This window comes from Felis catus, chromosome D3, assembly GCF_018350175.1.
Source record: "Felis catus isolate Fca126 chromosome D3, F.catus_Fca126_mat1.0, whole genome shotgun sequence".
Taxonomy (NCBI): domain Eukaryota; kingdom Metazoa; phylum Chordata; class Mammalia; order Carnivora; family Felidae; genus Felis; species Felis catus.
Window position 1 is genome coordinate 76,335,069 of NC_058379.1, and position 16,742 is coordinate 76,351,810.

Consider the following 16,742-nt stretch of genomic DNA (forward strand, 5'->3'; position numbering starts at 1 on the left):
AAGCTTAACATCAGAAAGAAAAAGCAACAAACAACAGAAGAGAAAATTGGGTAAAGGACACGAATAGACCTCTCCTACAAAGAGAAATTCAAATGGCTCTTCAATACGTGAAAAGCTACTCGAGTTCAGTAGAAAAGAAGCGTAATTCTTCAGGGAAGTACCAATTTTTTATCTCGTAATGGCAAAATGTTGGCAAGAGTAAGGAATGTGAGGACACACTGGGTTGAAAAGAGAGTGGAGGGTCAGGTGCTCTTAGGTGGTCTCCGTGGACAGCGATTTGCCCATATCTACCAGATTTTAACACACACATGCACGGACTGAAGGAGCGATCCCACTTCTAGGAATCGATCCCCCATGTACATACTCACACATGGGAGAAATGATGCGGCTCGGCGTTCTTCAGTGCAGCCCTATTTACCAGAAAGATTAGAAACAGCCCAAATGTCACCACGAGCAGCCGGTTAAACATCGACATGACAAAAGTCTAAGCAGTCTGCAAAAAAGAAAGAAAGAAAGAAAGAAAGAAAGAAAGAAAGAAAGAAAGAAAGAAAGAAAGAAAGAAAGAAAGAAAAAAAGAAAGAAAAGAAAAGAAAAGAAAAGAAAAGAAAAGAAAAGAAAAGAAAAGAAAAGAAAAGAAAAAGGCGGCTTTCTATGGACTCAGAGGAAAGATCTCCAAATTACGCTAAGCAACAAAAGCAGGGGGTGTGTACCATACTGTGCTTTCAGCCATGTGACACACAGAATTGACGCACAGTAGGGATGCACGCACGTACACATTCTGGCACACGTGTGTTTATGGATCTATGGGTATGCAAGGGCACGTGTCTGTAAGTCTTCTTTGCACTTACAAGTGTATGTATATTTCCAAGAGGACATTTGAGACACTGACACCATCAGCTTCTTTCTGGGAAAGAAAACTGCATGGCTGAGGGACAGAGGAGGCACGGAAGGAGACTTCATTTTCACCACTGCCTTCAATAATTATCTCCAAATGCATGTACTACCTTTCAAAACAGTACGTTTGCAATTCAGTTCCTTCCCTCTACAGGTTTACATATAAAGCCAGTGTGTATGTTGCTTGATTTCTTACAGTCATTATACCATTCTATTTACTATTTAAAAAAATATTTTTCTGGGGCGCCTGGGTGGCGCCGTCGGTTAAGCGTCCGACTTCAGCCAGGTCACGATCTCGCGGTCTGTGAGTTCGAGCCCCGCGTCGGGCTCTGGGCTGATGGCTCAGAGCCTGGAGCCTGTTTCCGATTCTGTGTCTCCCTCTCTCTCTGCCCCTCGCCCGTTCATGCTCTCTCTCTGTCCCAAAAATAAATAAACGTTGAAAAAAAATTTTTTTAAAGAAAAAAATATTTTTCTAAAAGGCAGTGGAATGGTGAGTGGGGATAAATCAAGAGGGAAGAATACAGGAAAGGATGGAAGTCTATGTGGTCATGGCTTCTGATGCCCAGCCAAGCCACAGGGCTTCAGGACGGCAATGCCACAGTCAGTTGGCGGTTTGCCCTGGTCACACTAGCAGCAGTGAGCGGGATGTATTTGAAGGGAACAAGTGTCAGGGCAGAAGACCACTGCAGCCATTGATGTGAGCCCAAGCCAGAACTAAGGGACTGGAAATAGCAGACAGATTCAAGAACTTATAGGACAACTGTCTGAATGTGGGCAAGAAAGAATGAGAACTTGAAGTGAGAAAAAGGTGACCTCAGGATCCCAGCCTGGGTGACTGGACGGACAGAGATGCCAAGAGAGAGCTAGAGAACACAGAGGTGGAAGTCTAGTTGGGAGGCTGGTGAACTGAAGAACCTCTAGGATGCATGGGGGGGAGGCGGGGGAAGGAAACCATCCAGGAGCCACAAAAACAGATCTGGACTCCAAGCTGAGGTTGAGGGCAGAGATACAGATTGGAAGGTACTGGATATGCAGATTCGGGTTGAAACCCTGAGCGTGAATGGATCACATCGGAAGTGAGTATGGAGGTGGTTTTAGGAGGGAGACTGAAGGAGCCAGGACAGAGAGGGTAATGACACAGGAAAAGCGGGGACACAGGAGGCCACCCCAGGGGAGGGGCACAGAAGGATGAGTGAGTTTGCACAGTCTTGAGTTTCTCACATGGAGAGGAGGTGGCTCAAAGCGGGTGCCCTCGGGAGAGCACTGATGGTTTGAACAGCTCTTGAGAAGGCGAGAAAGACATTAGCCATGGGCAGGCAAGAGCGACGAGTCAAGAAATGATGTTTATCTGCTGGTTTGTGTGTATTCAGCTGGTTTCAGAGCATTCAGTTCTGTTGCTCCCTTACTCCACCCCATCTCCCCAAAAAAGAAAAGCAATGAGCTCAAACACTGAGAGAATGAAAGCAAAAGGCCAGATGCTGCGGCTTGTTTATGCGCGCGCACACACACACACACACACACACACACACACACAACTTTGCTCCTTGTTCTTGGCACTTGCTACATAAAGTGTGGACAAGTTGGACCCGGTTAGAAATGCAGAACCTCAGGCCACACACCCCAGACCCACGCACCAGAATGGCAATTTAACAAGATCCCAGATGGACTCCTATGCACTCGGCGGGATGAGTTTCTTTCAACTGGGAATCCCCGAGAGGGGCTTTTATCACATCCTGATGCCCAGGGCTCCAGCCCCAGGGATTTTTGCTTTAGTCCGGGCTGAGCCCAGAGAAGGTCCCAAGCGATCCTAATTTGCAAGCGAGGTTGCCATCCACTGCTCAGGAGGAGGGTTTTTTCTCAGTCTTTCTCCTTCTTCCCTCCCACCTGAGGGTGACCAGTCCTCCCGACAGCCCTCCCTTGTCACGGAAGCAACATACCACAGGGTTTGAGCAAGGCAGGACTTCAAATTTTCGTCTGCCTTTTGAAATTGACGTCTCTCTCTCCCTCAGAGAATCTTTATTCCGTGGTGCTTTCCCAACTTGATGCGCGTACTAGTCATCTTGTTAGTAGACTCTGATTGGCTGGTCTGAGAGGAACCCAATGTTCTGCATTTAATTAGCACCCAGGCGAGGCTAGCTAATAGGCTAGCTAATAGACCTCGCTCTCAGGAGCAGGTGCTCTAGGGGAAGCGTCAGACTATTGCACCGATGTGATGTTGAACCCGGTGGGATTCGTTTTAAAATGAAATTCCAGGCACCTGTGGAGTTTAAACGCTCCACCCAAGATTCTGTTGCATCCGCGGGATTGAGACCCCCCTTTCCCCACCCCCCCCCCCCCCGATCACCACCACCTTAGAGTGAGTGTCTTCCTAAGGTGACACTCCTATCATTAAAAATCTGCTTTAGAGACTCGGGTTTCAAATGGGCACTAAGAAAAACAACAGCCAAGTTGGTCTCCATGAGTAAGAGCTTCCTGGTCAAGGTTCGGTCGTAAATGACGTTACTCCCAAGCAAGTTCTATAAAATGAGATAGCACAGTCTCATCACTCCTTTCCCCATCACACGTCACTCGGCCAGGAACATCCCACACACCCTTTGTTTTATAAGCTGACAGTTACTATGGTAACCATAAAGCTAAGGCGGTAGAAGGCAGGCCACAGCTTCTTAGGGACAAAAAAAGAAGTAGCCAGCGTGGAATGTCCCCATGGTCAAAAATTCACAATGCATCCACTTGAGTGGAGAACAGAGCTCTCCCCCCAGCATGCTTCATGGATCTTCTATGATTTACATATTCCAGTGGGCTAATCTGTTTTTTGATCCCAGGTGAAAATTAATTCATAGGTGCTCTAGAGAGCCACAGCCTTACTTCCAGATTCTTCTTGGAAGATAGCCCTTCTTTAAGGGAGACGGTGTCTTTGTTTGGTCGACGCCACATCCGATCTGAAATCATACCAAGGACAACTTCTTTTCCTCTGTATGTCTTGATGTGCACGCAGTGATACCTTTAAACCTTAACAATTGAACTGGCCATCTTAACCGCCGATCATTTCGCCCCTGAGCGGAATGTTGAGCAGCATTGAGTTGGAAGAGAGTTTTAAAGAAATGCAATTCTGCGGTGCCTGGTTGGCTCAGTTGGTAGACATACAATACTTGATCTTGGGGCTGTGAGTTCAAGCCCCACATTGGGCCTAGAGCTGACTTCAAAGAAAAAGAGAAAGAAAGGCAGTTGTGTATTTTCAAGCACAGAGAGCCACCCGACCCAGCCGGGAAGAAAGGTCTTTGGGACTGCCTGTAAAGAACAGCTGGGTGTGAATGAACCAGCTTCTCCCAGGCACACGCCTCCGAGGTGCCTAGAAGATGCTCTGGGAGCGGCTTAGCATTCCCTGCATGACGTTGTTCACAATGCTATTTTCGGCTTCAACCGAAAATCAAAGACAAATGACATTGGAGCCTCTGTTTGAATCGGCCCTAATTCCAAAGCGGTAGAATCAGAATTAGTTCTAATACGCAGTAGTCCCGTGTCTTTGCTAACCTCAAGCACGAGAAGGTACGCAAACCAGGCAAGTGAACACCCCAGGAGCCCGGGTGCTGGCGGCTGGCTGTGCTGGGTGGGAGTGTGCACGTGTGCTTGTGGAAGGGGTGAGGGGCATGTCCTCACTGGAGAGACTCTACAGCCATTACCTGCAGTCACTCGGCCCCCTCCGTGCCACTTACATGGGCACAGCAAACTCCAGGAGTCAATTAACTACTCTCACTGGGATGGCAGTCTGGGAACCGAAGCTCAGTGCTGTCTATCACCGCGCGGTTGAGGATTTGAAATGCTATCACTTCCCAGCAACAAGGCTGCTCCATTCTAAGTCATTTCTTGCCACTTCATCAAATATTTTTAACTGCCAGGTACCCAGCAACACAAGCGGATGTCTCACCGATATCCCAAGCTAGTGAGGCTCAAAACAACAGCTCTCTCTCTGACCTACGATGGGCCTTCCCCCTGCATTACTCATCCCTACAAACGGCTCTGTGATCCACCTTCACAGAAAGCACTTCCGAAGGCCATTGCAACAATATCTTCCAATCTGCAATGTAACCTTCTTACACCTCATCAACAAACGGCATCTAATTTCCCTTCCCTTGAATCAGACCTAGCCTCGGTGACTCTCTCGTAACCAAGAGGTGCTCAACACAAGTGAGGCTGCCTGAATTCTGCAACCAGCTTCTGCTTTGATCTTGACCTTTCCGGATGCTCGTTCTTCAGGTGGCCCCCCTCATGGGACCCTCCATTGCAGCCCAGTGCCGTAGAGATGCCCAAACCATGCAGAGATGCTCCCATCTACAGACCCAGCTGAGCCTTTGAGTTACCCAGCTCAGGTGTCAGACACGAGTGAAGAAGATTCCAAACGATTCCGGGCCCCAAATGATTCAAATCATGTCAGTTGTTCAAGCCTCCACAGTTCAGGGCCCAGACATCCTAGAGCAGAAACAAACCACTCACCACGTCCTGTCTGAATTCCGGACTCACAGAATCTGTGAACATCATGATGATTATTTTATGCCAGTAAGTTTGGAGTGGTTTTTCATGCAGCAGTAGATAACTTGGAATATCCCCTAGGGCACCTAAGCCAGAAGTTATTCCTCAGGCCTCCTTTTCTCTTGACCCTCAGATCTAATGGGACTTATGAATGTCAAATCCTTAACATTTTCTTAATTTTATTGATTGAGTGATTGCTTGGGAGTGAGCACGTGTGTGTGAATGGGGGCGATGCAGAGAGAGAGGGAGAGAGAAAATCCCAAGTAGTGCTGACAGCACAGAGCCAGACATGGGGCTCAATCTCACCAACTGGGAGATCATGACCTGAGCCAAGATCAAGAGTTGGGCAGTTAAGTGACTGAGCCACCCAGGTGCCCCCAAATCCCTAACATTCATCATGATCTGTCTCCTTCTCTCTATCCTGGCCATCTTGGTTTAGGTCCTCACCAGTTTTTCTTGGACTATTGTCTACTCCCTTCTCCCTGCTCTTGCCAACATGGGGTTTCTAAAATAAATCCATGTACCCACTATATTTATTGGGTGACTATTATGTGCTTCGCATGGAATAAACATGGCCCCAATTGTCATGAAGTCAACAGTCTAGTGGGAGAGAGTCACACGGTCATTCAAGGACATAATCATAAGTGCCCTCACGGGTATGAAGGGAAGCTCATACTACAGGGGGTCTGCTCCAGGCTGGGGCTCAGAGAAGGCTTCTCTAAGAAAGTGGGACAACACCGAGGGCCGAAGGGGGAGGAGTCGTCAGCCACACGGAAGGAGCTGGCATCCGATCCCACGTGCAGTGAAGTCTTTGTCCCCCATGAAGGCCAGACTGGGAGGAGCAAGCACGACTATGGAGAAGCCGCGGTGGGAGGCGGCTACTGCACATCTAGCCATGTTATTTTCAGCATGTCCAAACTCCAGCATGGCCCATCATCTAGGTTCCCAAACTGACTCTCTGTTCCCTGAATGCTCAGCTCCTTGGAGCCTCCCTTCAAGGGACCTCAGCCTGGAACACCACGCTCCTGACACCACTGGGGTTGATTTACCTCTCATACTTCCTGCGGACTCAGCTCAGGCATTGTCACCTCCAGGAAGCCTTCCCTGACCAGGGAAGGCTGCTGAAGCGCTCACCTGGTTCCCTAGTCATACCTGTGAAGCTCTCTGACATGTTCAATCACAAATGCCCACTGAGCCTCTCCAATGCGCCAGGCACGGAGCCCGGCGCCCTGACCCCAACGGGGCACAAGACAGATTAGCCCCCGGGCCCTGTAGCACTTACAGCTTAGCTGGAAGATGGGCAATAGACAACGAGTCACTCAGCTTTTGATTTTTTTTTTTTTTTTTTTGGTGGGCAGGGTGTCTACAAACTGTACCTTTTCTTCCAAGATTTAATTTACATTCTAGTTCATTAACATGTAATGTAATACTGGTTTCAGGTGTAGAATTTAGTGATTCATCACTTACATGCAACACCCAGTGCTCGTCCCAGCAACTGCCCTCCTGAATGCCCATCACCCATTTAGCCCATCCCCCCACCCTCTTCCCCTGATCAATTCTCCATTTGTTCTCTATCATAGTCACTCAATTTTTAAATTTTTTTTAATGTTTATTTTTGAGAGAGAGAGACAGAGTGTGAGTGGGGGAGGAGCAGAGAGAAAGGGAGGGAGACACAGAATCTGAAACAGGCTCCAGGCTCTGAGTTGTCAGCACAGAGCCTGACGCGGGGCTTGAACTCGGGACCAGCGAGATCATGACCTAGGCCCAAGTCAGACGCTTAACTGACTGAGCCACCCAGGCGCCCCAGTCACTCAGTTTTTAAGTCTCACTGAGAGAGGTGCTGAAAGGCTGGTGGGGAAGCCCACAGTGACCTCCTCTTGTCATAACCGCCTTGTTCCCCAGGCTTTTAGTTCCTCTGCGTGTGGTAGGCGTACCGCCTTCCTCCTGCCGTGGAGCCTCTGTATGTGGTCCCCTACTCAGGACCGTCCTGCCTCCCCTCTCCATTCCCCTGATGAGCTCCTCCTCATCTCTCATCTGGCAGCCCAGGCAACCTTTTTCACAAGGAAGCAGGGCAGGCTCCTGTGTCCCAGCCCTTGGAGCAGAACCACAGGTCCATCCATTAGGAGAGCAAGTCATTGCATGAGTGAGGCTCTTTCTGCAAGGTTTAGCTTTGTCCCTGCAGCTGTACGTATGCAGGGGTTAACTTTTCCACAGTTTTCTGCCTTCCCTGTTTCGAGAGACTTGTGCCTTGACCTCCTGCAGGTAGACTGCCCTACTTCAGCCCAGACCCACAGCTTCACCTGAGAAACCACTGGGGCCCAGGAGAGCAGACGTGGGAGTGGCATGAGAGTCCACAGGTCCGCGAACAAAAAGACTGGAGAAGGCTGTGTTCATGGGAAAGGCTTAGAAGATGGCAGAGGCAGGGGTGACTGACCCTAAATCACCCCAAATTTCCTCAATATGCGGGCAAATTCACTGGTGGGAAAATGAACTGTTCTTTATCCCATCCACCTCTCCAACCATTCATCGTCCTTGGATGTGGGGACAGAAGGAGCTGTTTAAAAGGAGTCCACAGCTTTAACCTTGGGGGTCCAGGAGAATCTGAGTGCCCCAAAAGAAAGTAGAGGGGTCGAGAAGAAGGTTCGATGATGGACAGATGAGAGGAGATGATAGGGCAGGGGAGACACTTTCACTTTGATATGGAAGACATTAAGGGAGGAACTGGCCAGAGGGGATAGTGGAGAATAAGAGCTACTATTTATTGAGCATTTACTGTGTGCCTGAAGCTGTGCTAAATCCTTTACATTTGTTTTCTGATTTTTTTAAATTGTTTTTTAATCTTTATTTATTCTTTGAGAGAGAGCGCGCGCGCGCACAAGCAGGGGAGGGGCAGAGGGAGGGAGACACAGAATCTGAAGCAGGCTCCAGGTTCTGAGCTGTCAGCACGGAGCCCGACGCGGGGCTCGAACTCACGAACCGGGAGATCATGACCTGAGCTGAAGTCGGACGCTCAACCAACTGAGCCACCCACGTGCCCCATTTTATTTTCTGATTTAATCTTCACAACTACATTATGCCCATTTTATGGATGGAGACACTGAGGCACAGAGAGAAGTCCTTTCCTCAAGGTCACACAGCTAGAAAGCGGTCCAGCGTCCTCCCTCTTCCTCACCACACACCTTGCCTCTCAGAGTGACGCAGAGATGTGGTAGGTGAGCAGGTTAAAGGGAGTTAGCTTGCTCAAGGAAGCCCTGTAGAGAGAGAATGGAGTACGAAGGAGGGTTGTGAACATTCTTCAAAAGGAACAAGAAAACAGGAGGGGTGCTGGGCAAGAGGGTGTTGTCTCCTGCCAAGGTCAGCACTCTCCAAGGAGAGACTGTTACAAAGGTCAAGCACTTCGGGGAAAACAGGTTGGAATATGATGGCCGACAGAAAGCTCACTGGCCTTGGCACTGGGGTTCTTGGTGACTTTTAAGACAGCATTACGTGGAGGGCAGAGGGCAGCCCACGGAGGGGAGGAATCCAGGGGCCCAAGAGGATGCAGTACGAGAGAAATGGGTTTCCAGAAGCTTGGCCAAGAGAACAGGAGACAGGACACCAACTGTGGCAGAAGGCGGGATTCAGGCAAGAATTTGTGGTAGGACAGGGAATCTGTGAGCACATCTGTGATTTGTGAGCCAGCAGAGCAGGAAGATGGGAGAGGTCAGAGAGCAGTGCTCCCTGGGAGGCAGGAGACAGCCTTCTCATTCATCCCCAGGCTCAGAAGAAAGGGCCAGTCTGCACTGATCCAGTGCTATCCCGAGCATTTATTTATTCCCAAGGGCTTCATCTCTAAGCTGGTTCCTGGCCGGCACAGAATTGAGTTGACCTAGCGGACACCAGGATGGGTGGGATGGTTTAAAAAAAAAAAAAAAGGCAAATTAAAAAACTCCACAGCATTCTAGAGTCAAGGGGTTTTAGGAACCTGTGGCTGAATAAAATTAAACTGGCTTATTATTATTTTTTAATCTTTATTTACTTTGAGAGAGAGAGAGAGAGACAGAGTATGTGCACGTGCACGAGCCGGGGGAGGGGCAGAGGGAGGGAGAGAGAATCCCAAGCAGGCTCCGTGCTGTCCGCACAGAGCCTGATGCGGGGCTCAGTCCCATGAACCGCGACCTGAGCCAAGAGTTGGACGCTGAACTGAGTGAGCCACCGAGGCGCCCTTGAACTGGTTTCTTTCGTGCGTAAATTTCTTGGATCCTTTTCAGCTAATGGACAACCTTAAACTCCAAGAAGAGGTTACAGAATTCGGAGCTTCCGGTCTCAGGGGCTAGAGAATCTTTGTGCCCTGGAGCATCTGCAAAAGAAGGGTTTCCCAGGATGCACACTGGGAAATACTGCTCCCGTGTGCTCATCAGGAAACGAGGGTTCATCCCGTAGCACGGGAAACATTCCCACTTATTCTTCCCAATCCTTGCTCAAAGTAAACTCAGGGTAAAATTACTCCGGTAAAATCGGTGGGTTTAATTCTTCCTCTGTGGCACATTCTTTTTTTTTAATTTTTTTTTCAACGTTTTTATTTTTATTTTTGGGACAGAGAGAGACAGAGCATGAACGGGGGAGGGGCAGAGAGAGGGAGACACAGAATCGGAAACAGGCTCCAGGCTCCGAGCCATCAGCCCAGAGCCTGACGCGGGGCTCGAACTCCCGGACCGCGAGATCGTGACCTGGCTTAAGTCGGACGCTTAACCGACGGCGCCACCCAGGCGCCCCTCTGTGGCACATTCTAACAGCGTGTTTACTTACCCTTGCTCTGGAGCCTCACAGCTCACAACAAACGTCCTTCAACTGAAAAGCATTCATAATGGAGCTCTCAGAACGCTTGCTTAACTCAGCTGGGCTAGGGCATCTTGAAAAAACCAACTTTCTGCCCTAAGAGGATGCTGTTGAAGACATGAACGTGGTTCATGCACTTCCCAGGCCCTGTTCTGCTACAGAGCGCACTGGCCTCTGGTGTTCCTCAGCCTGACAGGACGTCACAGAGTGACTCACGCTCTGGTTTCTAAAGAATTAATTCCTTGGGGAAAACTATCCTTCATGGAAAATGTCAAGACAGACAGAGGGTCATTTAAAAAGGAGCGACGCTGACCTTAACTGGGAAAATGACCGAAAATATGAAAAACAATTAAGAAGGGAGAAGGAGGGGTGCAGAGGAAAAAGAAAAGGATGGAAGGAGGGAGGAGGGGAGGAAGCAGACCTGTTGGGGGGCGTGCAGGGCAGGAGAAGGAATGCAGGAGAGAGGTCTGGCACTTACTGAATGTCTTCTGTGCTTTGGGGAAGGGCAGGAAGAGGTGTGTTTCTAAAAGTCACAAGCAAGGTTGTTTGACAGGAGTTTTACAAAATGAGAACGAGCAGGGGCACCTGGCTGGCTCCGTCCGTAGAGCGTGCAACTCTTGATCGTGGGGCTGTGAGTTCGAGCCCCACATTGGATGTAGAGATTACGTAAAAATAAAATCTTCGAAAAGAAAAGAAAAGAAAAGAAAAGAAAAGAAAAGAAAAGAAAAGAAAAGAAAAGACAAGAAAAGAAAAAGAAATGAGACCCACCAGATTCCCCGAGAAATATAAGCCACCACTGGAAGAGACCATGAAGAGCCAAGATCAAGTCTGGCCTCCCTGGCGACCTGCGTTCCGACGGTAGAAATCTACAAGAGGGATGACCTACAGACTGAGCGATCAGGAAAGGCCCCTGGGAACCTGGATCTGAAGGTAGAGTTGGAAAAAAACCAGAGGTGAGAGTTCCCGCCGAGTACGTGCTTCTCTGACATTTCTGCAGGCACCCAACCCCGGTCCTTTGTTACGTCCCGGACCACACAGCTGATAGCGTGGCACCAAGCACCAACAGCAAAGTTCACCTTGAACCCCACGGAGCTGGTTCTCTGCCAGCTCATCAGATATCCACATCTGATAGCGATTCCAAGACTGTGACAGGCAACTTAGAAGTTCAGCGGGGGAAAGAACGAGGAAGAAACGCCGTATTCATGATGTGAGGCAGCCAGCTAGAACTCCCCGCTAATTTGTCAGGCTACTTCAGCTTTATCCCCATTCGAACATCCAGTCTGGACCTGTTACACAGAGGCCACATTTCCTGTTCAGACTGGCAGTGATTCCATTTTAATTTAGCTCAGCTACCGGGATTTTCATACCTTCTGCTTCAAGGCAGAAAAAGCGCTTAAGCTTAACATTCGACAGCTTAAAGTGATAGCCGGAAATCTACAGTAAGTTCTGATCGTTCTAAATGTCTGATGCGGAAAACTAAGGACGGCAAACAGTATACATAGATCAATGGCCTGCCCGGTTTGGGGGCCCAGGTTAGGAGGGGACCCATTTGGGCATATGTTCTCCCCCGTGGGGATCCTCCCTACACGGGAGAGCTGGAGAGAGGCAGCCTCTGACCAGAGCAGGAGGAATCATCCCCAAAGTCTCATTTCATGCATGTTGCTCTCTCTACCGGTGAAACAGTTTGAAAAACAAAACAAAACAAAACAAAATAAACCCCAAGCTGACCAGGGAGCAGAACCCGGCAGCAAAAAAGAGGGGAGCAAGGAGTGACACAAAGTAAGCAGGCTTTGGGGGATCCGGGAGGACGGAAGGGCAGCGACGGAGACTTTGGGGAAGCCAGATAGAACCAGAGGTTATTCTGACTGAGGCTGTGGAGGCAGCATCCAGAGAGTCAGAAACAGTAATTTCGTGGAGATTCCCAGAAATGAGAATCTAAAGTTATTCAGCTGGAATTTGAGAGACCATGGAAGAAATATTTTGAACCTGAAACCTGGAGCAAATCTGGGGCCCGAAGAGAAAAGGTTCAGCTTCCTCGTGGAGCACAACCGCCACAGGGAGAGACCCCATTTTCTTGCCAGGGTGGGAGAACCAGCAGAAAACGAAATAGAAAAGCCACAGCGGGAAAAGCATCCTCATAAAAGTAAGGAACACTCCGCTGTGGCCTCAAGGACTGACAGTCTACGGCTATTTTTAAGAACTATTGGTACAGCTGAGTCGTTGTGACAGAGCCCGTGTGGCACACAGAGCCTAAAACAGTCACTGTCTGGCCCTGACCCCTGGTCCAGACCGGGCCTCGAAGTTGCCCTGATTCTGGGCAGGTAGGGCTGTTTGCTGTTGCCCCTGATAGCAAGCAGCCCACACCGCATCATATTCACAAACGGCTGAACCAAAGGTGTGCCAACTCCAAGCTTCCTGATGCAGTAACAAGCAAATTCCTCCGCATACAAGTCCCTCCTAAAAGTAGACACCAACCAACACCTTCCATTTTCTGGACAGAACTTGTCAGGTGGGTCGACCAGCCCTGCATGCTGGGGACGAAGCGTCCAAACCCATTGTTGTCCAAGCCCATTGCCCCCGTTCTCCCAGCTGTATCCGAAGAGGAGGAAGATACCTCCTGGCCAACCTAACACGGGCTGGCCATCCTGTGCACCTGTGGTCGCTGCCCAGTGAGGACAGACAAGGATGGGACCCAGTCTCCGGTCCCAGTGAGGTTACCTTTTCGGAATGTCTCCCTGTTTTCCTCTGCTTCTCTGTTGACTCGATTCTGTTCTGGTTCAACCGCAGCTCCCTGGTCTTCGAGCTCATCTTCTGTTTCATCGTCACTATAGGGAACCACTTCATCATTCGGCTGAGAATCCTCCTCAAATGTCGTTTCTGAGTCTCTTTCAGAACTCATCCTGCTGGCAAACTGGAACTACCTGGTTTAAAAGAAAAGAGAAACCAGAGTGAGTTATGACTCGCGCCCAGTTTCTGCCTGCGCCCAGAAGCAATGCCCTTTTAACGGAACATAATTTAAATGAACGTGCAAGTGTGTCTGAACAATGACCCCAAAGTTCAAATTACCAAGCAAATAAGAACAAAACCATTCACGGGGCACCTGGGTGGCTCAGTTGCTTAAGCATCTGACTTCAGCTCAGGTCATGATCTCACAGTTTGTGGGTTCAAGCCCCGCGATGGGCTCTGAGCTCAGAGACTGGAGCCTGCTTTAGATTCTGTGTCTCCCTCTCTCTCTCTGCCCCTCCCCTGCTCATTCTCTGTCTCTCTCTCTCTCTCTCTCTCTCTCAAATATAATGAACATTAAAAAAATTAATGTTGGAATGAGCACTGGATGTTGTATGTAAGCGATGAATCGTGAGAATCTACTCCCGAAGCCAAGAGCACACTGCATACGCTGTATGTTAGCTAACTTGACAATAAATTATACTTTCTAAAAAATAAAAAAAAAAAGAAGAAAACCATTCATTAGTGATTGCGTGCTTGAGCAAGAATTAAGAACAAAAATGTAGCTGCAAACTTTTTTTTTAAGCGCAAGCTTTAAGGTAGTATTTCAAATTGCGGGTCTCTACCGAGCAAAATAAATTTAAGTCATAACCAACATTAAAATAAAATGAAACAGCTAATAAAGCATCGGGCCACAGCAGGCGTCGTAAGAGTCAGTACTGTTGGATGAAACCGTCTGATGAAACACACATTTATTTGCATTGTAGGTCTTAATGCAATTGCATTTCTTACTGCGGGTTGCTGGCAAAGTTTGAGACACAGTGCCCTAAGACATCTGGTTTCCCCTAATGCTAATATTCTGAGCTTTTACTCTGTGATACATTAAAAAATTTTTTTTAACGTTTATTTATTATTGAGAGACACAGAGCATGAGCAGGGGAGGGGCGGAGAGAGGGGGAGACACAGAATCCGAAGCAGGCTCCAGGCTGTCAGCACAGAGCCCGACGTGGGGGGCGGGGGTCGAACTCACGAACCGCGAGATCATGACCTGAGCCGAAGTCGGACGCCTAACCGACTGAGCCACCCAGGCGCCCCACACTCTGTGATACATTTAAGGCTTAGATCCTCACCTTTTACTTCCTGGGAGCACTCCCTCACCTCTCTTCCTAACTACCCCCACCGACACCCTGTATCTGGAATTTGTGCTTGTGTGTATGCTGCTGTTTAAAGTGAATGCACAAGTGATAAGCACAACTGTAGTCATATTAGGAAAATATTTACACAACTACCATGGGTCACATGAAGATAGCCATGCAGCCTGGCGTTATTTATATAAGCATCATATTGCCGTGTACCTGACGTTGTTAATAACAGCAGCTCACATTTATATAGCGTTAACTGGACTCCAGGCCCTGCATGCACAGCTTCACCGACATTGGCTCCTTGAAACTTCCCACACGACCCTGGTGAGGGTACTATTGTTATTCCTACTCTACAGAGGAGAAAACCACAACTCTCTGAATAGCTTGCACAATAATTATTAAAAACGTGCCCCAAAGGGGCGCCTGGCTGGCTGAATGAGTAGACCATGCAACTTTTGATCTCGGGGTCATGAGTTCAAGCCCCATGATGGGTGTATAGCTTACTTAAAAAAAAATTTGCAGCAACACAATTGCTTTCCAAGGAGGGATCTTCTATATACTACTCTTCTGTTACAGCGTCTTATACGTTTTCATCAAGGGTTAGTTGCCGTGAGTGGAACTACTTAGCTGATGGCATGCTTTGCACCAAATCTAACATCTTGAACCCGTGAACTTTTATAGCCATAACTGAACATGTATGAAATGTTTAAATATTTATATTACCTATTATTAATATGTATTATCATATATTATATATTTATAATATAGATATATTTTGTCCAATATTATTTACAACCATAAAACCCAGAAGCAACTTGGGTGTCCAGTGCTTGGTAACTGTGTAAATAAATTGTGATATCGTCACACTATGAGACAATTTAGATCATGATCCGAAGCGTTTTTTTTTTTTTTTAATTTTTTTTTTCAACGTTTATTTATTTTTGGGGGACAGAGAGAGACAGAACATGAACAGGCGAGGGGCAGAGAGAGAGGGAGACACAGAATCAGAAACAGGCTCCAGGCTCCGAGCCATCAGCCCAGAGCCCAACGCGGGGCTCGAACTCACGGACCGCGAGATCGTGACCTGGCTGAAGTCGGACGCTTAACCGACTGTGCCACCCAGGCGCCCCGATCCGAAGCGTTTTTAATGACGCTGGAAAAGTCCAAACATGTTGAGTTGAAAGGTGGGTTAACAATCCGTATGGATAGAACAGTCCCAGTTACTCAGACATTTATTCACTGTCCAAAACGTCAACAATTGCCACGCATCCTTTACGTGAAATGACCCATGTCAAGTGCTCGATTCAGTACCTAGCATACAGTAAATACCCAATACAGTGCTAACACGACAGAAAGCACGCAAATGTGATTTCGTGATTTTCAATTCTTTCCAGAACTAGAAAAATGTCCTTTATGATAACAAATGAAATGGTGTGGGCATTTATCCCTTCCTGCATTTCCATCTCCTGAAATCACTTCTAAACCGTATCTGCCTCTCACCAGGAGGTAACATATTAGACTATTTATTATAGGACTCCACTTGAGCACAGGCAGATTCCGTTTAAAAACCTTTTGACTGCAGAAGGAAACATTTTCCTGCTCCTCCCAATTTTCTGTGCGCTAGTAAATAACTCTATCTCGGGGTTCCATACATGTCTCATTTGTGGTTTTGTAATATACTGCCACCCATGCTTTAGCTGCTATTTAAATTTAATACGCTCTCTTCAAAATTCCCAAGCTCTTAACGGCAAAACTTTTGCCAACAATCTTTCAGAACAAAAATAATGGAAGTGGTTCAAGCAGGACCACCCTGTGAGATAGATAATATTGTCCCATCTTACAGATAAGGACACTGAGGGTCAGCTGCTAAGTGGCGTAAGTTAGGATCCCATGTCTCCGTTACAGGGACATGTACGATATTAATGAGTCTGAAAGCACCGTTACAGAAACAATTTTTCTTTTCTTGTAGTACATAACATAAACTTAACCACTTTAACCATTTTTAGGTGTCCAGGTCAGGGGCGTTAAGCGCATTCTAGAAACATTTTGTATGTGATCGGTTCCCTCATCATTATTACGGCCAAGTGTCTCCGTGCTTATTTCCCACATTAAGACTGGATCCAGTCTTTCGAGGTTGGGGGAGGAGACAGACACAAAGGAGTGGATTCAACAGCCAGGAGGATGGGATCCAGGGTGAGCAAAGGCATTGCATAACCGGCCAGCTCAGCACTGGAACATCCACCCCAGGCCAGACTGTGTGGGCTGCTCGGAAAGCAGAGCTCTGAGCTGAGTGGAAGTTCTCTGCAGTGCGTGCGTGTGTGTGTGTGTGTGCGTGTGTGTGTGTAAAATGCAGCCACACATGGGAACCACTTAGCTCTCTCATCAGAGCCCGACCAGAGAAAAACTGGGAAGAAATCC

The 16,742-nt window shown here is 48.1% G+C and overlaps 1 protein-coding gene across 2 annotated transcripts in view; it reads right to left on the minus strand.

The window, feature by feature from the left end:
• Positions 1-16,742, minus strand: part of ATP8B1 (ATPase phospholipid transporting 8B1) — a 128,317-nt gene that overhangs the window by 53,285 nt on the left and 58,290 nt on the right. For both annotated transcript variants that reach the window (XM_011288155.4, XM_045042408.1), the window contains exon 2: positions 12,958-13,160. In XM_011288155.4, coding sequence (XP_011286457.1) covers positions 12,958-13,138 — 181 coding nt within the window. In that variant the 5' untranslated portion in view covers positions 13,139-13,160. The remainder of the gene's footprint in view (positions 1-12,957; positions 13,161-16,742) is intronic.